This window comes from Apium graveolens, chromosome 7 (genome assembly GCF_009905375.1).
Source record: "Apium graveolens cultivar Ventura chromosome 7, ASM990537v1, whole genome shotgun sequence".
Taxonomy (NCBI): domain Eukaryota; kingdom Viridiplantae; phylum Streptophyta; class Magnoliopsida; order Apiales; family Apiaceae; genus Apium; species Apium graveolens.
The window spans coordinates 2,681,264-2,708,344 of NC_133653.1; the positions used below are offsets into that span (position 1 = coordinate 2,681,264).

A 27,081-nucleotide genomic window follows, 5' to 3' on the forward strand; every position below is an offset into this window, starting at 1 on the left:
TATGCACTTTACTGTCAAATAGTATATGCGTACAAGTGAAAGCTTTACTCACTCTCGCGTCTCAGTAGTCGGTGGATGCTTAGATAAACGTTTATAAACCACTGAATAAACTCGGAAAGTGCCTGTTATACGAAAACCAGAAAAGGAATTCTTCAATAATTTTTTGAGGAAAAGAACCAAAGAAAGATTATGAACGTCATATTATGGTACATAAACAATGCAAGGGAGAGAATGTGCAACAAATAAAATTAAAACAAAAGAGCTAGCACAAGAATAATGGCAGGCAGTAGCCAAATGAAAATAGCTATATAAACAAAACAACTAATAAAACAAAACCTGAAGACCGAGATAGATTTTGGTCATGAGACGAAAGCTACTATCCCGGAAATGACATGTACTCGAAGAACTATGACCTACTACCGAAACAATAAAGAGCTAGTGAGTCTAATTTAACCTACTCTTTATCCAAGTAGATTAAAAAAATTAAGCAACCGCGTCTGTCACAACTTATTTAATTATTTGGCGAAGTAAATGCTCTAGACATGGAAGTAATTGTGAAAAAGAAGCACTTACATGTGTCAATCTAAACGAGGGTAAAATCCTGGGGGAGAACAACTACCATCCAAGATACACAACACCATGCGGATACAACCTAGAGATACAATAATCAGACTCTCTACTACACTCCGAGATACAAAAAGCCTTACGGTACATCACAAAATATTCTGAAATAAGTACAGAACACTATATGTACATATAGTATATGTTACAAATATTCACAGACATAAAACTGAATTGCCTAAATCGTCTCTGTATTTGATGTCTAATATAACTACCCCGCACATTATTTTTTTAAAAAGATAACTTCCCACGATTTCATACATTACAAAATTCCAGCCATGGCCGGCTTCACCTATATCTGTGTTACTGAACATGATCATCCAACATCTCAACAACCGGAGCAAACTGCATGTAATCAATATGGCTGTTAGCAGATTGAGACAGAGAAAGATGAAAATTTACAATCATACAAATAATCTTTCTTCCTTCCATTTTTTAGATATAAAACTACATTACACAAACCTCGTCACTGTCTTCAAAGTAAATTCCATCAATTGTATCCGATTGCAGAAAACTCCATCCAAGAGTTGTCTCAAGTAGCTCCTTAACTTTCCTCGTCTAGTTAAACAGTGGAAGAATATTAATTAGACCCTACCTGAATTAACAACTAATCTGTAAACTTACAATATTTCACAATTATCAATTTTGAAACAGAATTTGACAAGTAGCTATACAAGGTATATCACATTTTAAAACAAGAATATCCTTCATCTTGTACTTGACCAATTTATATATTAATTGTTCAAAATAACAATCATTTTTAAAAAAAGGCTCTGAAGTTTCTGCCAAATGCAAGTTTTATACTGCATGAAACTGAAATTTGATACACACCCAAGAAATAAGATCTCCATCAACTACGGGTGCTTCAAGAATTAACTGAAAGAAGTCCTGCAACACAAGATTTGTGATGAAAATTATCTGATTGATCATAGTGCAATCTGTGATAAAATTAGAAATAGCTACAGAACACTAATCCACCACAATAAAAAATACCTTACAGAGGTGGTACATAAAACTATCAGCGGATAACCAAGATTCATCAAACAGTACTGATGTGCTCTCTCGTTCAACATCAACATCTTTTTTATTTTCTTGGAGTCCAAACTTGAGCTGATAGTACAAGACTTTGATAAACTGCAAAGAGAGTGGTAAATTAGAATTCAGCACATTTAGACTGGAAATGATAGTTAGAAGACAGGTCACTGACATTTTTTTAAGGGGAGGGGGAGTTATAATTAATAAAATAAGATAGAGCTGTCACCTAAACAAGATAGGAATGAGGAAAAGCATGAAAAATTTATCAGCTTATATCTGGCAAAGTTAAAACCCCCGGGAATTTGTAGAAATTAAGGATTAGATGGACAGAGAATACAATGACTACTCGTCGAAATTAATTGTTGTGATGACATACCAATTGAATTATCCTGCCTAATTATGAATTTGTTAGTGCAACTACTCGAGCAAATGTAAAAATACAGAAAACGCAAGGACTGTAGACATCGCCTTTTCTGGGCTTAATCTTTAGAACTTAATTAAGTGTGTCTGTTGCAGTAGTTCACGGAATCACTATTCGAAATTAATAGAATGGACAAGTATTAGGGATTCGAAATATTACCTTGGTAAATAGTTTACTCCTTGTGCGGAAAGGCTGCAAGAAGATGATAAATAAAAGATTATTACAGGCTTAAAAGATCTATACTCTGGAGAAGTTATGAAAGAGGAATGAAAAGTTCGAGCAAGTCCTTAGCCCACAAGTGGTATGACATGCTTTGCCTTATGTCTTACTGCCTAATTTAAAAAAAAATTACCCCATGAATTCAATAATAGAATCAGTTAACAAAAAGTGAGACTGAAATATAAAAAACGCTTCACATAGCAGGAACCTGAAGATAAATGTGCAGATTATATGCATAATTAGATAATAAACAGATGACTTATGTAGATAACTTATATAAAAAAGAACCAGGGCCAGAGGCAAACAATTCATTTTTAAGCGAAAACTATAATATGCCGACTCTCATAACATATTAATACCTCATTATACAAAAAATGTATCACGGAATTCAGAAAAAAAACCGTTACAGATCAAACAGGTTCAGATGTACCAGCGGGAGGATATGTGGAGTCCTAAAAAAACCTTATCTTTCTCTTGTTGCAAAAATTGCTTTTACTAAATTTTTTAATTTCGACTTCAATGTTCACCTAATTACAGAAAGCTTTGGTAATTAAATTAATTCAAAAGCCTCTAATGTTATGGTAAAAGATCATAACTGCCAGGAACCCAAATTTTAAAGCAAATTCTAAATGAGTGACAATGAACTGTCAATTACGTCATCAAAGGGTTCAATACAGTATTTGCTGAAGACAACTATGATGTAGGTTACAATTAAGACCTCCTCCTAACACCATATAATTTTAGTAGAGTTGATAACTCATGCACTTCCACAAAAAGGAAACACATCACTACCCGGGGTCTCTCATGTGCAATCTACAGTAACACTTATGATAAATTTAGATAATAGATATCTCATCGCCTTAATTCATGCAAAAAATTTGGCGGCATGAAGGCCTGAGCAGTTGATGCAAGTTAAAAAGAAACGAGTTCTAGAGAGTGTTGACTTCACATTGATTAGCATGTTGTACCAGTTCTTTTTCCTTATTTTGCTGTTTCTTCCTTACAGGTGAGTTATTTGTTGTGGTTAAATTGTTAGTTACTAGATCTTGTTCGATTATTTGATGAGACTGGGGTTTGCCCTAGTTTTTGATGTATTTTCTTGTTGGGTTGATAAAATCATTACTTGACAAAGAAAAAGAAGAATTTGGTGGCTAAAAGTAGTCATATTATCATATACATGTCAAAAAGATACAGAGCATGAAGGCACACACAACAGAGAAGAGCTACCCAGATTAATATAAAAGCTTAAAATATCTCAATACTTACTGCTTCAGTACAGCCAAAGAAGAGGGTAAGTAAAGTTTTCCACTGTAAAAAGGATTCAAGTGATTGCCCCATCTGTGATTTGAATATTTGCTTAATATCGCAGAATATAAGAATTCAAGTTGTTATAAGGTTGAAATAAGTTGACTTGTACGTACCAAGAATGCAATAAATGCAAATTGCAACTCTGCCAGAAGCAAGTCTTCAGCACCTCCAAACTCTTTAGTTAATAGCTCTTCTAGCAATTGTGTCTACACAAAGGGTATTAAGTCAAACCTTGCAAAAATATCTAGTACCTGTTCATTCTTATAATTAAGTAGAATTCGAAATTGAGCATACCTTGTCGAGGTTCAAAGAGGTCAGTTCATTTGCGCACATCCCCTTGTGCTTAATGAGCCGTGGAACTGATGTGTAGTAACAGTGTACTTTCTGATTTTTATCAGAGGATCTTGAGAACTTACTGCTACATAACTGTTCAGCAAGAGCTTTCTCCTTTCCTGTTTTAGGAATGTTCCCACTCATCTCAGGTTCAGAGGCAATTGTAATTTCCCCTCCTATGGGTTCTGCTATATGAGATGCAATAGGATTACTTTTATTGTAATTTCCTCTTGCAGTACTGTAACATAATTTTTTTTTCAATTGAAAAAATATTTTACACAGCAATCATATAGGGAGCTAGTTACATACAACGCCTCAGAATTAGAGATGTACGATGTCAACTTTATCATTCTTTATATCATAGACTTTGGAGAATATGCTCATTTTGGAGAATATAATTGTACATAAATATTACATAGTCATTACAGGAAGTTCTTACCTATATTTTCAGATTTTGAGGGTAATCTAACATATTTCATCAAACCAAATTAGCTATTAGACACATCTTGCTCTCTCTTTAATGTTTCACTTTTCAGCAAGTAATACATTTTCTAAAAAAACATTTCATATACTAAACTCTGGTAATGGCTTGTAATAAAACAAAATATATCAATTATTGCTTTGCTTGATCTCTGTTATATTCACATATATAATCATGGCAGCAAAATATTACAACAGAAAATACTCACCAAAAAACATTCACAACTAAAGGAAATAAATGCTAAGATAATAACTCATAAATTTCAAATTATGAAATTGATTTGCAGAAATTTAATAAAACCTCATCTGCATTAATAAGTTCCCACAAGTATTAGATTTCAAATGAGAGCATGTATAACAGAGTAAGTAAAGCCAAAGAGATGTGAAAAACTACGCCTGAACATAGAAGAAGACGGCTATACAAAATGTAAAATAATATAAGTGTAGCAGTTCTAGAATGTAGCCAGTGTGGCCAAGTAAACTTACGGATTCGTTCAATCGTGCTCTCTGTGATGTAGTTTGACAATGACTTCCATTCTTTGAACTGGTCCAGTGCATAAGGTCCAAGTTCCCTATCAAACTCCAGACTTCTCACTGCTTGAGCATATCTCTCTTCCTTCAAATGAAAACCTAATCAACAATTAGCAGGTGCTAACAAGAACATACAAGTTCAACTCAATTTGCAATATGTAACTTAAGACCTGTAGGAGAATCTACTAACAGTCGGCAATATTAGGTAACAATAGTTTGTAAGAATAATAAAGTACTGAAGCATAACATAGGTGCGTGAAATTTTCATGTGATATTCACAAGCTGAATATACTGCAATGCAACTAAAACTTTATACAATGGCTATGAACAACCAGAAAATGTTTTCATTCACAAAAATAGTAAAAACTGGATTAGCTAACTCAGACTCAAAGTTCTGTAGTGTAGCACGTATACCAGTAGAGGAGGGGGAATTTTTTGCTAGCTAATACAAATCAATCGGCAACATATTTTTGCAGTACAAGTATTTGGTCTAGCTTTTGGGATGAAAGCCACGATTCCCAATTTGAACAAAAGACTGATGTGCATAAGAATGATAATAAGTAGAAAACCAGCATGCATTGTTTAAGTGCAGACCTCTTCTTCCGATAGCTTGATGAAGCGCTCCTCTTCTAGATTCCATTTATGAACGATCACCTGCCACGTCGTCATGAGTCGAACAAGTTGTCAAACAAGTGAGTTATCTACAAACACTATTATGTAGCATATATTACACACTTTACAGATTAGAAGTAGTTGACGAGTCCAAACCTCATACAATATACATTTAACAAAATAAAAAACGTGATGGCCCACAATATGCATGGCTTGACATCAGTATAAAACTAGCATATAATATTGCCTAATTAGTGATATTACTAACTGAGAAACCTAAAGATGCAGGAAAAAATCCTTCTAATGCAGTCTCTTCCAATCAACTGATAATTTTTTATACAACTAATTTGAACTTAAGAACTTGAAGGATGCAACTCACTTTTTCAGTTAAAAAAACCAAAAATAATATTTTTCACAATAGCATGGATGATATTAAACAAAATAGAAAATAGAAAACTTCCTTGCTGTTAACATATTAATTATATATTTTACAATAGCATGGATGATACATCCTTGCTGTTAACATGTAAACAAACTGTCCACCTCCAGCTTAATCAAATGCTAGTGCACAAATCACATTGGCCTTAAGTTTACAATATAAGTTACATAACTATCTAGTAACAGAAAGAAAAAACAATATATAAGAAAGTTATGAACAAAAACACTAAAAGAGAAGTGTGCTCAATTCATAGTCATCACTACATGCACAATTGTCAATATTAGTGAAGGTTTCAGCCCACAGCTAGCAAAAAGACTTATATTAAAGATGCGATATAATTGATGCATGTAATCACAATTCTTTCTATGATAGGTTGACAGAAATAGTAAGATAAGATCATGTCAAATTACATAGTAGTAAGCTGAAAATTAGGATTTCTATAGCAGTACTCGATCTGTAATTATATATAATATCATAACAACCTTAGAGGGGCTTGCATCAAAGAAGAAGCCTACAATAGGTGAAAATTCATTTCCATCTCTGCATGAAGAAGTAAAAGAATGATCATTAACTTGTTACATTCAGTAAAAAAATAAAATGACAGAGTAGCAACAAAAAATAGAAAACTGATTAGCCAGTGAACTAGAATTTTAATAACACCAATGTTTATGATATAAGCCAACAGGTCATGTTGACACTGCGAATTGGTATACATTTGAATTTAGAAATATGGTATGAGAACTACTCATTGCCACAAGGAGGAATGCAGCTTCCGTTTTATAAGGGTACTTCATTTCTTAATAACTCCGTGAAATTTTTTGCTTCAACAGTGCTCTTACTAATTTCAAAATCGCACTATATCATACACTTTCCCCTAAGCGCGAACACAACTAATTGCACTTATAACAACACTAGGCTTCACTTCTAGTTCCCTTCTAAATATAGTGCCTAAGTGTGAAGCACAATTAATCGCACTTGTAACAACACTAGGTTCCACTTCTAGTTACCTTCTAAATGCATCATTTAAGCTCGATTTTCATCAATTACAATTCATTCTTAATTACATTTCAGTTTTTCATCTCACCCCCTAGTAAAACCCCGCCCATCCAATAAACACAGTTTCTACGTTTCTCTCGATGAATACAAACCTTATAACAAACACTCAAACAATACGTGCACAATTAATAACACCTTTAACAACACTAGGTTCCCTTCTACTTCCCTTTCAAAAACTTCATTAAGCTCAATTACAATTCAATTACAACTACATTTCAGTTTCAAAATAAACACAGTTTGTACTCTTCCGTCCATCTGTGAACACAAACCTGATGACGAAAACTCGAAAATACAACAAATAACAAGTCGAACGAATGGTAATTCAATAAGTTCCCTTCTAAATACTTCATTTAAGCTCGATTACAATTCAATTTCAATTACATTTCAGTTTCTACTTTCCAACACTAACACGACGACAAAAACTCAAAAAATACGACAATTAACAAGTAACACAAATCACCGTAATTCGACAAGTATAAATTACGAAAACCTAACCTGTTGGAGGGAGAGTAATAGAAGAAGTGAGGACCGGGAGGAATCATCTTAATACCCTTGAAATTGGGACCCGCACTAAACACCTGTCAATTAAACACTACACATCAGTAAGACAGTAACCGCCTTAACAAATTATATCGTAAATCGACCGCCAAACTTTTAATGTTTCGGGTTTTATACCAGAGTATCAATAGCAATAAGAGTGAATTGAGGAACATCGAGGAGGAGTAGAGTTGTGCCTTTTCTAACCAGCTCTAAACTCGTCTCTGAATCCATCTTATTCGAGTAGTACTGATTAGAGAAATTTAAATTTAAATTTATGTCACTGTGTGTCGTTGCTATAATTTTTATACAGGTCGCTAGAAGGACCGAGACGAGGGTAGAGTGGTCAAACGGGCTGAAGGCATTGGTCGGGATCGTTGGATGAACCGGGCCGGGTCTGGCGTGTTGGTGGAGCTCGACTAGGTTACGGTTTGGGCTGGGTTATGTGCTGGGCTACCGGGGGTTATGGGTTGGGTTAGGCTAAAATAAATTATTTTTAAAATAAAAAAAAATGATCGATTCGACCGATTTTTGACCCGATTCAGCCGCTTAATCCCTTTGCGACCGGTTTTTTGAAAAATTGTATATTGAATTGATTTTTTATTAATCGAGACGGATCCGTCCGAACTTAGATTAATCGGTTATTCGCTCAAGTTTTTGAACATTGTCAGTGGTATAATTACCCAAATCTATTATATATATATAATAAAGTAAATAGGGGTTGGATTAGACATTTTATTCAACTTAAAATGACTAAGTTACCCATCATTCATAAATATAAATAATTGTCAAATTTAATACCATGTATGAATTCCAGCTAAATCAATGTTACTTTTTATTTATAAATACCAATAAATACCAATAATTATCATATTTAATAACATATGTTAATATTAATAATTTTATATATGTTATTAATTATTATTGAATATTAACAACCCATAATTAGATATCTAAAATTTAAGGGCTTTTTTCATAAATACCCAAATTTTACAAACTTTTTGTAAAAATACAGTCATTTTTTAAAACAAATTGCAAAAACACTATCTTTCAAAAAAAATTTGCAAAAATACGGAGGTTGCATTTGCAACCATATCTGCAACTAGGGCTGAGAAAAAAACCGAAATAAAACCGAAACCGCTAAAAACCGGTAAAAACCGATCCGGAAAAAACCGAGCCGAATCCGAAACCGAAAAATTGAAAACCGAACCGACTTCATGGTTCCGGTCCGGTTATTGGTTAAAGCCGAATCGAAAAAACCGAACTGAACTGAATATTTAAATAATTAAATAAATATATTATTTATATAAATTTTATGAATTCTTAAACAATTTTAAATATCTAAGATTTTATCATTCGAACAAGAATTAATTCATTTGGCCTAAGATCTAAAACTAAAACTTTGTTTTGTTTACCCTATTCTATTGAGTCCCCTATTTCATTGGGGTCATTGGAGTCCATATATGTTTCTGTAAGTAAAATATAGTTTAAGTTGTTCCAAAACTTATTATTTTTCGAATGATATTTTACAAATATCACAATTTTATTGAAAATCTTGCAGATTGCATAAATTTTACAAGTAGAACGTTGCAAAATATATTATTCTACAAAACATGCTTAGTTTGCAGAACATAAATGTTCATGTTGCAGAACATACATATTGTACTTGTAAATATAGGAGATTTGCATTATTTTATTGAAGTAATGATATTTGTGAAACATGTTTTGTAAGATAACACATTTTAGAAGATATTTTATTTGCAGAACATAGATGGACTCCGAATACTCCAATTAAAAGGTGGACTCCATAGAAATTTACTCTACCCGTATATATGAGTTTTCACCGTTAACCAAGCATAAATGTATCAGTGTAGTGTAATGTACCATGTTTCTATCACTTTTCATTAAAGTATCAATCTGGAGGCCTTATTTGTCACCTTTTTTGTAAAAAAATTCTATTGTGCTGAACTGTTAGTATTATTACTACAGTTGCTAATATATTTGGAGTTCATGTTTCTTATCTCTCGACCAAGTTTGTATAAATTTGGTACATTGTGTAAAACTTAAAATGTTGAAATAAATTTTGAATTAAGTATATTTTTTTTATTTATAATTGTATTTTCATTTTCTAATTTTAATTTCATCCGGTTTTGTAACCGCAATCGAACCGATTATAACCGGACGAGAGATTTTTGAACCGAAACCGAAACCGGATCCGAACCGGCGGTTACGGTTTTCAATTTTAAAAACCGAAGATATATGGTTGCGGTTCCGATTTTATCCGGAAACCGAGCTGAACCGACCCATGTTCTCCCCTATCTGCAACTGATAGTAACCATATATGCAACCACAAATGCAAATTTGAAAAAATGTGTTGAAAATTATATTTAGTTGCAAAATAAGTGGCCCGGGTGGTTGCAAATGACGAAAAATGAATGCCCCTGCGGGGCCGATACTAATACCACAAAACAACCATGAAATCAACTAAAAACAACCCCAAAATCAACTAAAACAATCAAATTCACTCGTCAAAAATTACAATCTAACAATCAATTTCATCTTTTTTCCATCCAAACACGCCCTGAAAATTTTCTTCGATTAACCATTGGTGGTTCGCAAAGCCGCGAAGGTCTCGATCTCTCTGACTACGAATCCGATTCCGACTCTCAAACCGACGCCGCTGTCGACGATGATTACCACGACAATGAAACCCTAGAAAACATAGATACCAAGTTACAGAAGCTGAAAATCAAGGAATCGCAAACCCTAGAGGCGGGAAAATGTTGTGAAGCTATATTTACATGTGGGTGGGAATACAGCGCAGGGGAAGTGGATAGTTGCGGAGAAATCGATGTATTATTCGATATCAAAAACTAATCGAAAAAGAGGTGGAGGAGTTGGGGAAAGGGGAGTTTGGATGAGTTGTGTGGAGAGAGAGATGAAAACTAGATTAAATCTCATATAATACCAACAGGGATTATGAAGTGAGAGAGAGATGGAGTGCGAGAGAGGGAGAACAAGAAAGATAGGGGGAAGGAGAGAGAGACAGTGAGAGAGAGAGGGCAGAAAAGTTAAAAAAGAACGGGAAAATGAAGATGGTATTTTTGCAATTTAATTATTTGTATGTTTAAAAAAATAGTAAACTTGCAAGATTTTAAGTAAGGTAGTAGAGTTGCAAATAAATTTTCAAAAGTTGGTATATTTGTCAAATTCCCAAAATTTAATCATATTTGTCTATATATATATACTAAATTCTTATTTTTTTTCAGACTCTATATAAAATAAATTTATTTTAAACAAAAAAATTTAATATGTTAGTTAATCTGAAAACGACAATGTCAGTGTATCAAGCATTAAATCTAAGAATTATAAGAGATATTCTCTTTATATGCTAATAAAATAGTGGGTTATGAGGGGATTTTATAACGAAGTTGAGATTCTTATTATATGGCCAAATCAAATATAAACTAATATTAATTCAAAATTTTTGAATATATATGATAAAATATTAAAATATCAAGTTCATTGCGGTTACAACAATGTTTTACGATAGTAAGGTGAATCATATTTGTTATATTAACCAGTTTAAGAAAAAATCAGAGGTATAAAAAAAAGATTTATAAGATTAATGTAGTGTTACAAAAATCGGCAATTTCATTGATAAATCGCTGGAAGGCAACCAAACGATATTATAGAGCAAAATCGGAGCAATAATTACAGTCATAATAACATCAATTCGCGTACTATAAAGCATGCTCGTGCATTGCATGGGTTATAGTGCTAGCTTTCACTAGTTTCTCAAAATCAACCACTTGAAATGCTTTGTAAAAATAACATGTTACTCAACTGATGTGTTAACAATACGCCAAGCAAACTAATTATACAATTAAATTAAATTTAAAAGATTTAGTATAAGATTGTAAGATGTTTTTTCTAAAAATGTTCAACAAGTTTAATAAATTAATATAATAAAAATTGTGTTCCAATAATGTTTTACATGTTTCTATAAATGTTTAAACATTGCTTCTTGTCACTTTACGAATAACTTTATTAGTTTATTCTATTAATGCTACGTAACGAGCATGTTATCAACTTAAACTAATTCCATAATAAAATTACTGTATGTTTACCAAATATTTTTCCCAAGGTACATTTATTACATATTTCTTATATTCATATTCAACATATATCCAAACATATTAATAAATTTAAATATTATGTCTTATTTAAGACCAACATATAACAAGTTAGAAAAAGTTAGTGTCTTCCAGTGAATTAATTACCTAACTATTTTATGAAGATTGATTTTGCAATAGTCATAATATTTGACCTATGTAATATTATTTACTTCATATTTTTCACGCGGGTCATGATATTCGAAGCAAATTTCTAACGTGTATTTAACATATTAAGATATTTACTTTTTATATAAATATATAAGGTTTAGTTACATATGTCATATTAGGATTTCGATATTGTTTATATATTTTATATTAATGAGAAAAAAATTGTTTTAGTAAATCTTTGTTATACACCATTTGTCTTTATAAACTACATACATTGACTTAATAATTACAAACAATATTGTCATTACACTTAAATAAATGGACAATCACTTTATTTTTATATTATTATTTGACTACAGTCACGTTCATTCAATTTTTGATCTTGTTATATCAAATTTAAAGTTCATAAATACGACTTCAGAAAAATGAGTTATTTTTTACACTACTTCACGTACCTAAGTTATACACTAACACTCTTCTCAGTTCGCGTATCACCTGCAAATTTAAATCGCGTTTGTAACACCTTTTATAATTAGTTGCCTTCAATATCTCACAATATTCTCCAAATTCAGTCGTCCATTACATCCTTCCTAAATTCAGTGAAGTTGTTCACTGTTTTGTCCAAATATAATCGTCCATTACATCATCTCTGGATTCTGTAAAGCAACACAACACTCATTTTAAGAATCGCATTTTTTTCTACATGTTCATAAGCATAGATTGTGGAATCCCCACAAATTTCAACTACTTGGACACCGATTATCATACAGGCTATGTATCAAAGACTGCATTAACTAATATCGGTGAAATCGGGACCATACAACCAGTCTACAACACATGTGCAACTTTTCCACAATTTTTTTTGACCGTTAGAAATTCTCCACGGGGAATAAGAAACTGTTAAACCCTAAAGTCTGCTCGAGAACTATGTAACAAGTATTTGATTCGTGCATATTTTATGTACAAAAACGACTACAAAGACCTACCCCCACAATTTGATCTTTATCTTGAAGTTTAGAAATGAGATATGTTGTGCAAGAAATGTATGTATTATAAAAGGTTAAGTCAAATTGACAGCCCTAAGAATGAGTTGTATGATAATCTAAATTTGTATTTTTACTGTATTACTTGAGTCTATAAAAATGTCAAAGACTAGACTGAAGTATTTTTCTGTAAACAGTGTCAAACCTAAGAATAAACTCTTGAAATAGATCAAGAAAATCATGCCTCAGAGAAATTGTGAAGAAACTTGAAGTTGAATAAATCTGTTTTAGGAAAAATGTTTTAAGTCAAGATATCAACAATTCACATATCAAGTCATATAGAGAAGTCATTCGATAGCTCCAGATTGACTTATCGAGAAGTCCAAAGCAACTTATAGAGAAGTCTCAAAGATATCGACAATCCAAATGAAGACATGAAGATTGAGGATATCGACAAGTCAAATTATCATAAGAGATCTCAAAGATATCTACAAGTCAAAATGTATATAGAGATCTCTGAGATATCGACAAGTCATTTTTTGTATTAGAGAATTCAGAGATATCGACAAGTCAAAATGAAGATATGAAAATTTTTGTTTGTGTAAAATATTAATTGGATTAGAAAGTTGTATAGGAGTGTTACACACTCACCCTTTTGTGTAGTTCAATCAATACTTGCGATGTTGATAGAGAAGAATATTAGTAGAAATTTAATAAAAAAACATAGATGAGTTATAAATATGTAATAAGAAATTGTTACTAGCGTTAAAATGAATATGTAATCTATAATTGTTTAATGACACTTTTGTGGCACATAATTTGTATAAATTCACACATCTTTGTACAAACTCTAGTTTAGTGTACCCGTTTCAAGAAATAAATTAATATTTTTATGGGGTCATAGTCGAGTCTAACTTATTTCTTATTCTCACCTCATATATTTACTCACTATCCATTTTTTAACACATCTCACCATGTTACTATCATCACCGCGCAAATATTATTTTTATGTTGTCATATCATTTACAATCCAACGATCTTGTAAATCAATGCATGTCATAAGAAATTTATTTGATCCAATTTAAATTAGATACATACAATTGAAAAATATCATAAACATGAAAAATATGATATATATTCTATTACTTATTGAAAGATACAAGTATTATCTTTTGATATATTGTTAAAAAATCACATATATTTTTGTTGATATCTACCTATTCATTATATTATTATGTGCTTAAAATGGCTAGTTTGCCGTGAAATACGATATTTTAAATAAATTAGAATGTTTTTAAGTAAAATTCATGTATTCTTAATAAATGAGTTAATGATCACACTCTCGCTACTTTTTCATCCTCACATTAAATTTGAATATTTGCTCTATTTTTATTGAATTATCAACGTCAAAAGGTAATAAATATTTAATTCTTTTATTTGTATTGACCACATTTTCAGTTTCATTGTTTCAGAATGTTTATTCACTTTTAATAAATAAAGTAAAATAAGTTGTAAATATGTTTAAATCGTACTAATATGATAATATTTAAACTTAGTTATGGACACTAAAAAATAAATATAGTAAATTTATAAAAAAACGTGAATTTTGATTGATGGGCAACAGAGGGAGACATGGAGTACTTTAATACGCATCCTCAAAATTCAACATTTTTAACAAACCTAGTATTAAAATTCCCTACCAAAAAATACTAACCAAACCTTAATAACAAAAACAGTATTTATATATCAAGTGATTTTTACTTTATCTATTAAAAACATTTAATACTATTTAATACTTGTACGATGCACATAAGGTTTTAACACAAATGATTTTTAATAATATATATTATCCTAATATTATTTGCATTTGATGTTTATTTTCTCAATAGATGAAAAATAAATTATAAAAGATTAATTAGTTGTGATTATATATGTTTTATGACATTTTGATTCATGATCCTTTACCTGTTGTTTGTTGAAAATTGGTAATATAAACACTAAATATAATATGTCCTTAATTGAACTTGAATCTTTGAATATAGTTTAGAAAATAAAGAATACAAATATTTAACTACAAGAGCAGTTTAAATACTAACATAAAATAGATAATATAATGGTGTTGCTGTTGGCGATATTCGAACCCTAAATCTTGCTAGCTATGCGAGTAGTTTCGACATCAGAGTTAAGATCTAACGACTGTTATTATTTTCCCGTATCACATAAAATGTCTTTTTCGGTGTGATTTATCTATTTTTAGCGGTTTTTTTGAGTTTCGGTTTTTTCTACTCGCAAATCCCAATAAAGACCAATTGGGCCATCAAACCATCAAAACAATCAAACCCAACACTACATAACCCAAAAGTCCGAAAGATAAATAAAGGATAGTAACCACCAAACGGGCCCTAGGTTTACAAATCTGAGAACACACATATCATATACACACACAGTCGTCTTTGAAAAGCGAGCTTCAAATCAAAGCCTTCAAGTTTCAATCAATTGGTATATACACACACCTATACATACACACACATCTCTTATCTTCACTGTTATTTCATTCTTCGTATCTTTGTAATTCACATATTTATTTACACATTTATAATTGTTTTATTGTTTTCTAGGGTTTTTATAAATGTTTTAATATTATCTAGGTTTTTGTAATTTAGTGTTTGTAATTAATTAATTGAAGTTGTTTTGTTTTGTTATGTGTATAATAAGGTTTCGAGAACTCGGTTTCGTAAATTAGTGAGATCATTAGGATTTAGGTGATGTTAAATTAGAGAACTCGGTTTCGGTTTTTTCGGGACACTGGTTTGCATAATTTGAGGATAATGAGATTTTGGTGGTGGGGGTGGAGTGCGTAACCTGATTAGGATTTAGGCGATGTTTAATTGGAGAACTTGGTTTCGGATTTTTCATGTTTGTGTTACTGATTTTGCTTTATTCTGTTGTTATATTTCGGTTTTCTGGGGACACTGGTTTGTTTAATTTGGGGCTGAGGATATATTTGGGGGTGGGGATGGAGTGCTTAAGCTTAATGGGATGTAGGTGATGTTCAATTGGAGAAGGCGGTTTCGTTTTTTTTGTTTATGTTGATTTGAAGTTTTATTGTCTTTCAGACACTTGTTTGTATAATTGAGGTTAATGAGATATTGGGGGTGGGGGTGGAGTGCTTACGCAAATTAGGATTTAGGCGATGTTAAATTGGAGAACCCGTTTTTTTCGGGTTTGTGTTACAGTGTTGCTGTTTATACTGCTTTAATGTTTTGTTGTCTTTTGGTTTTCTCGGGACACTGGTTTGTATAATTTGGTGGTTGGGATGGAGTGTGTAAGCTGACTAGGATTTAGATGATGTTATATTGGAGAACTCGGTTTCGTTTTTCTTGTTTCTGTTACTATTTCTGTTGCTTTAATGTTTTGTTGTATTTCGTTTTCTCGGGACACTGGTTTGTGTAATTTTGGGCTAATGAGATATTTGGGGTGGGGACGGAGCGCGTATGCTAATTAGGAGTTAGGTGATGTTAAGTTATAGAACTCGTCTTTTTGGGGTTTGTGTTACATTGTTACTGTCTATGCTGCTTTAATGTTTTATTGTCTTTCGGGTTTTTTAGGACACTGGTTTGTATTATCTGGGGCTACTGAAATATTGGGTGTGGGGGGTTGAGTTCGTAAGCTGATTAGGATTTAGGCGATGTTAAATTGGAGAATTCGGTTTCGGTTTTATCTTGTTTTGTGTGGTTATGCTGCTTTAATGTTTTTTTTTGTCTTTTTTGTTCTGGTTTGTGTAATAAATTGGGGCTAAAGAAATATGACTGACTTATTGTTTCGCGCCTTGCTTGGTAGTTTAGGTGAAGCTTTATATGTCCTTTACGTATTGTTTGTTTATAACACCTCGAGATATTACATTTTATTGTTTGGGTATGTAATAGGATTGATTTGGGGGTGGGGTGTTTTGGTGTTAGATTTAGTATATCTATAGTTTATGAATGTTGATCTCTTATTAATTTGTGTGCACTTGTTTTAGTTTTTGTGGAATGTTTGAGATTGTTTTTATGCGGCATGAAATGAAAGTGTATATGTGTTTATGTCCATTGCCCATTTAATGTTAACTCTAGTATTTTTTGGCTTTACTTAAAAATTATTGTTTTGTTTGTTAGTATGGGTGACAGTGATACAGTGGTGACTCAGACATCTGCATCCACAATGGCATATACATCCACTGAGTACGCCTTAACTGATGCTGTCACTTCTGATGCTGGAGACGTGCCTTCTAATAAAGGAATTGGAGATATGGAAGTTTCTAATGATGCGACGATGGTAGATAATACATCTGAGAACACTCAAAATCCAACTGATGAAAATGCAAATGATGCAAATCATAATCTCGCCAAGGAGGAGGTTCCTACTACAACAAATGATGTTAGTGAAAATGCTGCCACTTCTGCTAGTGAATCAGTGGTTACATCTCAAGTTTCTGCTTATACTTCTTTAAATGGGATTGATACTACTGAATCTAAAAGTGTTGTCTCAGCTGATAATGGCGAGAATGGGACCACATCCATTTCCGATGCTCCTGGTATCACTATACATAATCAACTTGAGTTTTATAATTAGGAACTTTACAATCCATGTAGTCTTGTGCTCTGGAATGTTAGATATTGAGCTATGATTGTTTTTGGTATGCATTAGTTAAATATTAATTTTGTACGATAACAAGGCAATGAGTTATGGCCTCAGAGTTTCATTAATCGGTATGTTTTTATCACGGATTTTGACGTGAATTCAATAATATTCTATAAACTTATTTTTAAGGGCAAGAGATTTGGTGCTTGATAGAGGTGAAATGGAAGTAGCATGCTTGATGGTCCAGTCCAAACTGTCTCTTCTATATTAGATCTATGAGTAGGTCATTGTAAATATAAAAAAATGTCAGCTGCCACATTTTGGGGGCAGGTGCATCTTTATCTTGTAAAGTGCAATTGGCGTCAAGTGCAATTTTATCTCGGTAAGTTTTGAGAAATAATCACATGATTACCTTAATAACCTCTTAACATTCATAATACTGGTTTTAATTAGTAAAACAGTTTCTACTTTCTGTGCTCAGGTTGATCGTTGATGCTTTTCTGAGTCATAGGTCTAAGATTTTGCGTACATTTGATGTCTACCAGTAATCTGTTATATATCTACCGGAGAAAGTGTCATAAATAATTGTTCATTTATCTAAAAGAATAAACAGTATCTGCTCCTGTACTTTCTCTGCTAAGTCATAAAAGGTAATAAGTTCCCTACTAGATGTATTTAATTTCTTTGAAATATGTTGATGGCAGCATTGTCTGCTGAAGAAGAACGACTCTGGAGCATAGTAAGAGCCAATTCTCTGGAATTTGATGCCTGGACTGCCCTGATAGAAGAGACGGAGAAAGTAGCAGAGGTAAGTGAACTTTTAGCATCAATAGGGAGTTTGGGACTATGTCTTGTTGGAATATCTTCAAGGGTTTCTCTCTCTTCCTCTCAATTTAGAAAGGAGTTTTTAACAAAATAAGGCTTTAAAAGGCTATGAGTGGCTCTTTAATATTCAAGAGCCTTATCTCCCTCGTTAGTAAAGTTTCTTTACTCGTTCTTTTGACTTATCTTCCTCCCACCTCTTTTTATGGATAGTATGTTAGTATATATAGTCATGAAGAACTTCAATATGGGCTCTTTAATAGTATGCTATTGAGTGGTGGGTATCAGACTATTAGGAACAACTTCAATATTGTTTCTGTATAGAAGAACTAACACATCAACTTCCCTTGTTCTCAGGGACACATAGCGAAGATTCGTAAAGTTTATGATGCATTTCTAGCAGAATTTCCTTTGTGTTATGGTTATTGGAAGAAGTATGCAGATCACGAGGAACACATGGGCTCTAGTGACAAAGTTGTTGAGGTCTATGAGCGGGCAGTACAAGGAGTAACCTATTCCGTAGACATGTGGTTGCATTATTGTGTTTTCGCCATTAACACATATGGAGATCCTGACACTATTAGAAGGTGTGTACTGTTTAATTATTATGAGTGAATCATGTACAAGAGATGCTCACTGAATTGTCTCATTATCACTTGCGCTTATAATATGGCTTAATATTTGCTCCTGTGTATGATTAGCTTTCGGAAGCTAGTACGCAGCATTTTTTGTAAATAAAAGAGTGACCACTCCTACCGGTTCTCATTACTCTTTAGGGAAACTTTTTTGAGCTGTCTAGTAAATGCCACACGGGTTTTATCTATTTATTTTTGTATTTAATTATCAGAGTTTGTTTCTATGAATTTCAGGCTATTCGAACGTGGTTTGGTTTATGTTGGGTCGGACTTCCTATCTTATACTCTTTGGGATAAATACATCGAGTATGAATACACCCAGCAGGAATGGTCTCGTCTTGCCATGATCTACACTCGGATATTAGAGAACCCTAATCAGCAACTGGATCGTTATTTCACCAGGTGTTTATTCTGAATACATGCTTTTTCGTATTATTGTTTAGCTCTTCGTACTTGGGGTCTCCTGTAGCTTACTTGAACATGCAACTCGTATTGCAGCTTCAGGGAATTAGTTGCACATCGGCCTCTGTCGGAGTTAAGAACTGCTGAAGAAACTGCAGCTGCTTCTGCTGCAGCTGCGGTTGGTGGTCCTGGTCACGAAGTTGAGGGGGAGGTTCATCCTAATTCCATGGAGTCTCCTAAATCTGTAAATGCAGGCATAACAGGAGCCGAGGAGTTGGAGAAGTATATCACTGTTAGAGAAGAAATGTATAACAAAGCTAGAGAGTTCCAATCTAAGATCATTGGTTTTGAAACAGCTATAAAGAGGCCTTACTTTCATGTTCGCCCACTAAATCCCGTAGAACTTGAAAACTGGAATAACTATCTTGATTTTATAGAAGCTGAAGATGACTTCCAAAAGGTATTTTGCTTTCTTGTTCTGGATGAGTCCTCATTTTGTATTTCTGGTTTATAGTTAGTTGCCCTTGTTATGCGTTGACTTACAGTTAGTAATATCTGCCGCATCATTTGCTTTATTGGCTAACCGTTGGAAGAAGAACCCTTTAAAAACGGGATATTGAACTTGGACTAAAGCATGGGCCTTCCTTTTGGTTTCTATAAGGCTAAGTACTTCAAACTTTCATTTGTGAGTCGAACATTCTGGGTTGATCGTGTTGTATGGTAAAATAAATATTTAAAGTTCTAATGTTATGCATGCAGGTGTGTTATCTTCCTAACCATCTGTCTATCAGGCTAGGAAGGTCCCTCGATACGTATTTGAGGGGCCTCCTTTTTCCATCAACGGAGTAGATCTTACTCGTTACTCCTTAGCCCTCTCTGTTTCAGATTTTTATTTGAATCACATGAAACATTGATATGAATTCTAATCCTCTATACTTTTTTGGGCCAGGTTGTCAAGCTATACGAGCGATGCCTGATTGCTTGTGCCAATTATCCCGAGTATTGGATTCGATATATTTTGGACATGGAAGCTAGAGGAAGTATAGATCTAGCGGAGAATGCACTTGCTCGTGCTACTCAAGTCTTCGTCAAGGTATGGGAAATTGTTTTTGATTGTCAAGAAATAATTACCATTAAATCATCTTTGCTCTATTGCCGATAATCTGTGTATTTTTGTTATTTGGTAAACAGAGTGCAACTACTGTATTCTCTGTCTATCTCAGTGGTTGTGCTGAGATTTTAGTTTTACGTTTGTAAACACCATACAAATTTTTAAGTGTCTGAATTATTTCTGATGACTGCAGAGACGACCCGAGATTCACCTTTTTGCTGCTCGATCTCGGGAGCACTCTGGTGATATTCCAGGGGCACGAGCAGCTTATCAACTAGTGCATGCTGAAATTTCACCAGGTCTCCTGGAAGCAATCGTTAGACATGCAAATATGGAACATCGACTGGTAAGATTGTTAGACCAAGTATTTGACAACATATTATGGTTTCAGTGATTTATGTTTGTAAACGGTTTTTGGTAATTTTGCAGGGGAATGTCGAAGATGCATGTTCCTTGTATGAACAGGCCATTGCAATTGAAAAAGGAAAAGAACATTCCCAGACTTTGCCCCAGTTGTTTGCTCAATACTCTCGATTTGTGTATTTGGTATGTCTCGTCCCTACCTATTAGGACACTTGCACCCTACAACTCTTTCACTCTTGTTAAATCTGGCTGGAAATATCTTTTCGATAATTGTACATAAACCTATCACGTAACTAAGAAAAATAAGAGATCCAGTTCATTATTTTCACTGTTGCAGTTCTTTAAATCATGATAGAAGCCTGTACCTGGTATCTGAAGTTCTTATACTGTTGCTCATAGACTAGTGCATGTGCTGACTTGTACACGTGTTGTTTTTAGGTTTGTGGGAAGACGGATAAGGCAAGGGAAATTCTTGAGCAAGCACTTGAGAGCTGCCAACCATCAAAATCACTTCTGGAGGTTGCCCATCTCTCTCTCTCTCTCTCACACACACACACAAACACTCTCTCTCTCTCTCTCCCTCTCTCTCTCACTCTCTCTCTACATACACATATATGTATATTCACACATGCACACGATTAACTCACAAGTACACTTATTGATACAGAGATCAACTTTCATTGCTTGTAATACTATTTGAACTTGAACTCTATTGTTGTCCTATTGCAGGCAATTATTCATTTTGAAACAATCCAGTCAACGCCAAAACGGATAGAATTTCTTGACCCGTTGATTAATAAATTTATTGCACCCAATCCTGATAATCCTGGCGCGGCAAGTTTTATTGACAGAGAGGAGGTGTCCAGCATCTTTCTAGAGGTAAAAAAGCAACTATTTATCGAGAGAAATTGCAATTTCGAAAATATTAATTGTCAAGTGCGGATCTTTTATAGAATGTCCCATTTATGTGTTTTTGCTATTATACCCACTGCGGGTGTTTGCAGTTTTTGGACAACTTTGGGGATGCTCACTCTGTTAAGAAGGCCGAAGATAGGCATGCCAAACTCTTCTTAGTGCAGAAGAACGCTTCAGAGTCCAAAAAACGTCATGCAGATGACATTCTGCAATCTGAGAAAACGAAGCTAGCAAAATCTGGTGTTTATTCATCCTCCCCGTCAGTGATAGGTGCCTATCATAGTGCTCAAAACCAATGGCCAGCAGGTTATGGTGCACAACCTCAAGCCTGGCCTCAAGTTACGCAAGCCCAACCTCAAGCACAGAACTGGGCCACCCCTGCCTATACCCAGCAGCAGGTAAATGCTGTCAGTTTGCAACTTTGACCAGTGTCTTAATTTTATTAAAATGTAAAAATTAGTTCCGTCTTTCGGATGTTAGTTAATTGCCAAGATTATATATAACAAGGTAGCAGAAGCAATGAGTTATTTAATTCAGGTATCTGTTTAATGTTATTGATTCTGTTAGAAGAGTAAACCACGAACACATTTGAAACTACACTACCTGGTTTGTGGAGTCTAAAACCAAGTGCATATTCTTAAGCCTTTTATAATCTTTGATTTGAACATGACGTAATAATGATGAATCTGTAGGCTGCATATGGTGCTTATGGAAATGCTTATGCCCAGCCACAAGTACAGACATCTGTGCCCCAAGCTGCTGCTGCTTATGGCGCCTATCCTCCTGCGTACACAGTTCAGGTAACTCAGTTTGTTGCAACCGTGTTTTTTTATGTGCATTAATTCTTTTGTGGACTCAGAAGTCATAAGTGGTCTATACATTAATATGTTTTAACATAAATGGCACCCCATTATTATCAATTTCTATCCGTCTTCATTATCCTTTCATAAACGTTGGGGGTTGGCCCTTATTTCTGCTTAGTAAAGCTTTCTTCTTTGCTTTCTAGTATTTATTAGATGTCTCTCGTCTCTTAGCAGGCTTATCCCCAGCAGACTTACGTGCAAGCAGCTACACCAGCAATAGCTCCAGCACAGCAACCTGCTGCTGCTGTTGCCCCGCAAGCTTATTATGGCACTTACTACTGAAGAGACAAAATGTAGCACATGATTCTTCAGTTTGTAGCTAAGATTTTAGTATGTTTTTGTTTTGCGGCACCGTGTAGTTTAAACTTGAATTTGAGAAGGCTACCATGTTGAGGTTGTTAGTTCGATTGACATCTATGTTGCCAGTTCTCATATTCCTTAGCATAGTGCAGGTTGGGGGAGTTTTACTTGCTTAATGAAGGATGATTCCCGTCTTTTCCCCAGAATATGCAGGGTGTTTTTTGTGCGTTTTTAGTGAAACATCAACTATGACATAACTGACATGCATCTGCAACAGGCTAGAAATATAAAACATAATATTAGGAGGCATTGCAATTTTGTTATTGTATTTTTTAAAAAATACCATTGCCTTGACGAAATCAGAGTCAAGGTTACAAAATCTATTCAAAATTTAAAAGAATAATATATAATCTACACATTGTTTTATGTACAATCTAAAATATGCAATAAGCGGTATAAATTGGGTAATGTTTGGTTCGGTATTGTTTCGTGTAAACTATAGCTTTGAATATCTAATGCTAAAATAAATATTTAAAGTTGTATCTATTTTTTTTTACCTTTCTCCCTTTGAAGTTAGAAGTTGTACTCCCTCTTTCACTAAAAACGTTTCCTATTTGTGTTTGACATGTTTGTTAATACACATTTTTTATTGTTAATATTTTTAATTTCGTATTAGTATTAAATATAAAAACTTTATATTATTAAAATACTCATAAATACGAATTCAACAAGACCACTTATGACTATATTTGATTTTATAGATTAGATATAAATTAATAGTCAATCGCTTACCACAAATAGTATCAGAAGTCAAAATGAGAAATGTATATCGGGGAGTATTAGTTTTGACCTAGTACAACAGTTAGATTCTGAAAATAAGGTAAAGAAATAGTTATGTCTATTTCTGTCTAATAATTGAGTTCTTCAATATGTATCTATCAGAAATATGTACTCTTTCCGTCCCAATTTATCTGTCATGTTTGACTTTTTATGGTAAAATTGACCTAATTTTGACCAAATATTTTATATGATATATAATCGAAAAAAATTATAAAAATTATATCATTAGAAGGACATGTAATCTACTTTAATATGTATATTTCAGTTTTTGAAAATAATGAAAGGTTAATGTTTAATTTACGGTCAAAATTAAGTCAATTTGACCACAAAAAGTCAAACAAGACAGATAAATTGGGACGAAGGAAGTATAAGATTTCTCAATTTCAATTGGCATGCTTTAACATTTGATGAAAGGATTATTTCTGGAGTATTTTTTTATTTCCATAACAATAGAACCTGAAATTATCAAATTACCCTTGTCTTAATTTTCAGGAGGTTGCTGTTTTTACTCAAATTTTGTTCCGAAAACAAAAAATAAAAATATTGCTCTGAAAATAACATTTTTCTAAACTTTGTTGGTTTAATGAACAAACACTCCATATGATTTGTATAGAAATTTTCAAAACAAGAAGTGTAAGCATTTGATTAATGCATAGCAAGTACCACGACAAGCTAGAAGATAGGAACTGCTGTCAAATATTATCCTCAGAAAATAAACTAAGCAAAAGTTCCTTCTTGGTTCTCTCTGAAGATGAATATTATATGAAGCAATGCTAGAGTTTATATTGGATCCCAGCATATTTTATTCACTTGCTCTTTTGTTGCCTCTTCCAATAGTTCATCTCCTTTTTCCATTTCTATCTCTCCCACTGTTACACACGTTTGTGTCCATTTATATGTTATTACAAACATTTACGGTCACAAAGAGTGCCAGAGAGGTAACTGTCTTTCTACTCTTACTTCTCCTTTCACTTTACACATGCATGCACATATATTGACAGGAACAAACATATAAGAGAGAGAGGGAGGGGAGAGAGAGAGAGAGATAGAGAGAGAGCAGAGAGAGAGATAGAGAGAGAGAGAGGGGGAGAGAGAGAGAGAGAGAGAGAGAGAGAGAGAGAGAGAGAAAGAGTGGAGAAAGCAGAGAGAGGAGAGAGACAGAGAGAGAGAGAGTGTGTTTAAGAGAGAGAGAGAGTGTGTCTGAGAGAGAGAGAGAGACAGAGAGAGAGAGGAAGAGAAAGAGTGAGACAGAGAGAGAGAGAGACAGAGAGAGAGGAAGAGAAAGAGAGAGAGAGAGAGAGAGAGAGAGAGAGAGGAAGAGAGAGAGACAGAGAGAGAGAGTGTGTTTAAGAGAGAGAGAGAGACAGAGAGAGAGGAAGAGAAAGAGTGAGACAGAGAGAGAGAGAGGAAGAGAGAGAGACAGAGAGAGAGAGTGTGTGTGTCTAAGAGAGAGAGAGAGAGTGTCTGAGAGAGAGAGAGAGAGATCTTTTATTCCTGTTGTGAAGCACTAAACCACATACATAAATCTCCTTCTTACAGAGTTTAAGTGGTTGTACTGTTCCTGCCTTCATAGATTCTTCATATAAATGGCATATCCAGCATCCCCTGTAAGTGCTGATCAGGTACTTCTATATGTAATTTTTTTCCCCTCTCCTAAAATATTGTTTACTTAAACAAACCATACCTTACTTGAACTTTGAATACTTGGTTGTTATAATCTTTTTGTAGGTTGGTTACTGCTTTGTTCAACAATACTACCAAGTTCTGCAGGGACAATTCGATTATGTTCATAAATTTTACAATGATGCCAGCACAATTATTCGAATTTCTGAGGAATCAACACACACTGCTTCCGGGATACTGGTGATTTACTCATCATCTCTTCAATTTTTATCTTGTTCAATTATTTATTTTATAACTTGGAATTGTGGTAATTGATGTCTTTCTTTGTCAGTTTTGACTCCTTCAAGAAGCTATTTATTTGATGAGATCCCTTGTAATCTTGAAATTTTCATTTATAATTGTGCTTTTTACTTTGCATCATTGCGTGTTTGTCATGCCTATGAGGGCAAGAGGTACCTGTTTATGATCCAGATGTTGACATAGAGCATTGTTGTTTCTGTTCTCATGCCTGTGCAGCAAATTAATAAACTTATTATGTCACTGGACTTCACTGGAATCGAGATCAAGGCTATAAATTCTCTCGAATCATGGAGTGGAGGTGTTCTTGTTGTCGTTTCTGGTTCTGCTAAATCCCTGAAATTCAGAGGCCGGAAGAAGTTCATGCAGACTCTTCTCCTTGCTCCTCAAGAAGAGGGTTACTTCATTCTTAAATGATATCTTTCACTTTCTCAGCGTAGAGGCCATTCACCAGCATCCAACATCTGTGTTTCTGGAGAGCAGAGTTGCTTACCAACATCAAACACCCATTTTATCGGAGGCCAGAACTGAAAATCAGCATCAAGGATCATTGTTACAGGTGGAAAGAGCTGATTGCCTGCATCCACAGCCTGCTCTTTCGGAAGATATAGTTGGTACTCAGCCAACTGCCTCTAGTCCCCCTTTAGATTATCCAGGTATATAGTCATTAATGTAATTGAAGTGAATCTGAAATTTGGAGATCATGGAAACAATTGGTTTAATTTGAACTCAGATATGATATCTAATTGACTAATTTAAAATATTTTCAGAAATTTCTAAATGTGAGATGGAAACCAGCAGTATTTCAGCTCATGTCGAAGAAAATGGCCAAATTGGTAAGTACAGTCTCCAAGATCAGCAGAAGGAGCCTGCAGCTGCAGCAGTATGCATGAAAAAAGATATTGTAGAGGACTCAACATCTCTAAGTTATGAGGCGGCAGATCATGAGCAAGAACCTCCATCTGCTGTTGGAGAGCCGCAGCAATTTACTCATGCTTCAATAGTATGTGCCTCTTTCTATCACTGCTAGTTTCTACCAATTCTCGTTAGTTTCTCATGCCTATGCTGGATCATTCCTTGAGTAATTGATGCATCAGAATCATAGTCTTTTGTGTATGCCATATTGTTCTGCATGCTTAAATTTGGTCTATTTGTTCTTGTTGGACTAATCCATGGTATTTCCTATCACTTGGGTTGTGTGAACATCTTAACTTGAAGTTGCAAGCTCCAAAGGGGAAAACTGTAACATTGGTTGCTGCTCAGACATTTTCTGAGAAAACATCCATACTCGTTTCAGAGTGGCGTCCATCACCGCAGCCAAGTAGTCAGCTGCCAAACTCTTCATCATCATCACCTGACTCTAGTGTGGAAGCTGTATCAGAAGGTCTGTCTCAGAAAGCTGAGATGCTAATAGTTGATTACCTATCGT

General features: G+C 33.9%; 2 protein-coding genes across 5 annotated transcripts; one reads left to right on the forward strand and one right to left on the reverse strand.

The window, feature by feature from the left end:
• Nucleotides 1-563: 563 nt before the first annotated feature.
• LOC141670493 (uncharacterized) lies at nt 564-7,898 on the reverse strand. 3 transcript variants are annotated; one of them, XM_074476370.1, is made up of 13 exons: nt 7,731-7,898; nt 7,551-7,633; nt 6,482-6,539; nt 5,543-5,602; nt 4,904-5,033; nt 3,899-4,125; nt 3,718-3,810; nt 3,563-3,634; nt 2,237-2,269; nt 1,615-1,755; nt 1,453-1,509; nt 1,084-1,179; nt 565-966 (listed from the first exon to the last, which is right to left on the reverse strand). In XM_074476370.1, the coding sequence occupies exons 1-13, from the start codon at nt 7,824-7,826 to the stop codon at nt 925-927; spliced, it is 1,188 nt and encodes a 395-aa protein (XP_074332471.1). In that variant the 5' UTR covers nt 7,827-7,898; the 3' UTR covers nt 565-924. The 3 variants fall into 3 exon arrangements, with proteins under 3 accessions (XP_074332473.1, XP_074332471.1, XP_074332472.1); XM_074476371.1 differs by having other exon boundaries at nt 568-966; nt 3,899-4,122; nt 7,731-7,895; XM_074476372.1 differs by lacking the exon at nt 7,731-7,898 and having other exon boundaries at nt 564-966; nt 4,904-5,047; nt 7,551-7,631.
• A 7,310-nt stretch (nt 7,899-15,208) lies between these two features.
• On the forward strand, nt 15,209-23,098 carry LOC141671888 (pre-mRNA-processing factor 39-1). 2 transcript variants are annotated; one of them, XM_074478314.1, is made up of 14 exons: nt 15,209-15,360; nt 17,016-17,434; nt 18,186-18,289; nt 18,661-18,890; nt 19,173-19,340; nt 19,437-19,800; nt 20,290-20,433; nt 20,645-20,797; nt 20,881-20,997; nt 21,253-21,333; nt 21,544-21,693; nt 21,819-22,127; nt 22,422-22,529; nt 22,764-23,098. In XM_074478314.1, exons 2-14 carry the CDS (start codon nt 17,017-17,019, stop codon nt 22,872-22,874), a joined length of 2,457 nt encoding a protein of 818 aa, XP_074334415.1. In that variant the 5' UTR covers nt 15,209-15,360; nt 17,016; the 3' UTR covers nt 22,875-23,098. The 2 variants fall into 2 exon arrangements, with proteins under 2 accessions (XP_074334415.1, XP_074334416.1); XM_074478315.1 differs by having other exon boundaries at nt 22,767-23,098.
• The last annotated feature ends 3,983 nt before the right edge of the window (nt 23,099-27,081 follow it).

What these genes read in the sequence shown, in the direction of transcription:
- LOC141670493 (XM_074476370.1), bottom strand. Translation starts at nt 7,826, where the DNA reads ATGGATTCAGAGACGAGTTTAGAGCTGGTTAGAAAAGGCACAACTCTA. An exon ending in TTGATGCAAGCCCCTCTAAG is followed by an intron (nt 5,603 to 6,481) that starts GTTGTTATGATA and finishes ACGACGTGGCAG; the next exon opens with GTGATCGTTCATAAATGGAA. An exon ending in ATGGAGATCTTATTTCTTGG is followed by an intron (nt 1,180 to 1,452) that starts GTGTGTATCAAA and finishes CTGTTTAACTAG; the next exon opens with ACGAGGAAAGTTAAGGAGCT.
- LOC141671888 (XM_074478314.1), top strand. Translation starts at nt 17,017, where the DNA reads ATGGGTGACAGTGATACAGTGGTGACTCAGACATCTGCATCCACAATG. An exon ending in GATCCTGACACTATTAGAAG is followed by an intron (nt 18,891 to 19,172) that starts GTGTGTACTGTT and finishes TATGAATTTCAG; the next exon opens with GCTATTCGAACGTGGTTTGG. An exon ending in CTGAAGATGACTTCCAAAAG is followed by an intron (nt 19,801 to 20,289) that starts GTATTTTGCTTT and finishes TTTTTGGGCCAG; the next exon opens with GTTGTCAAGCTATACGAGCG.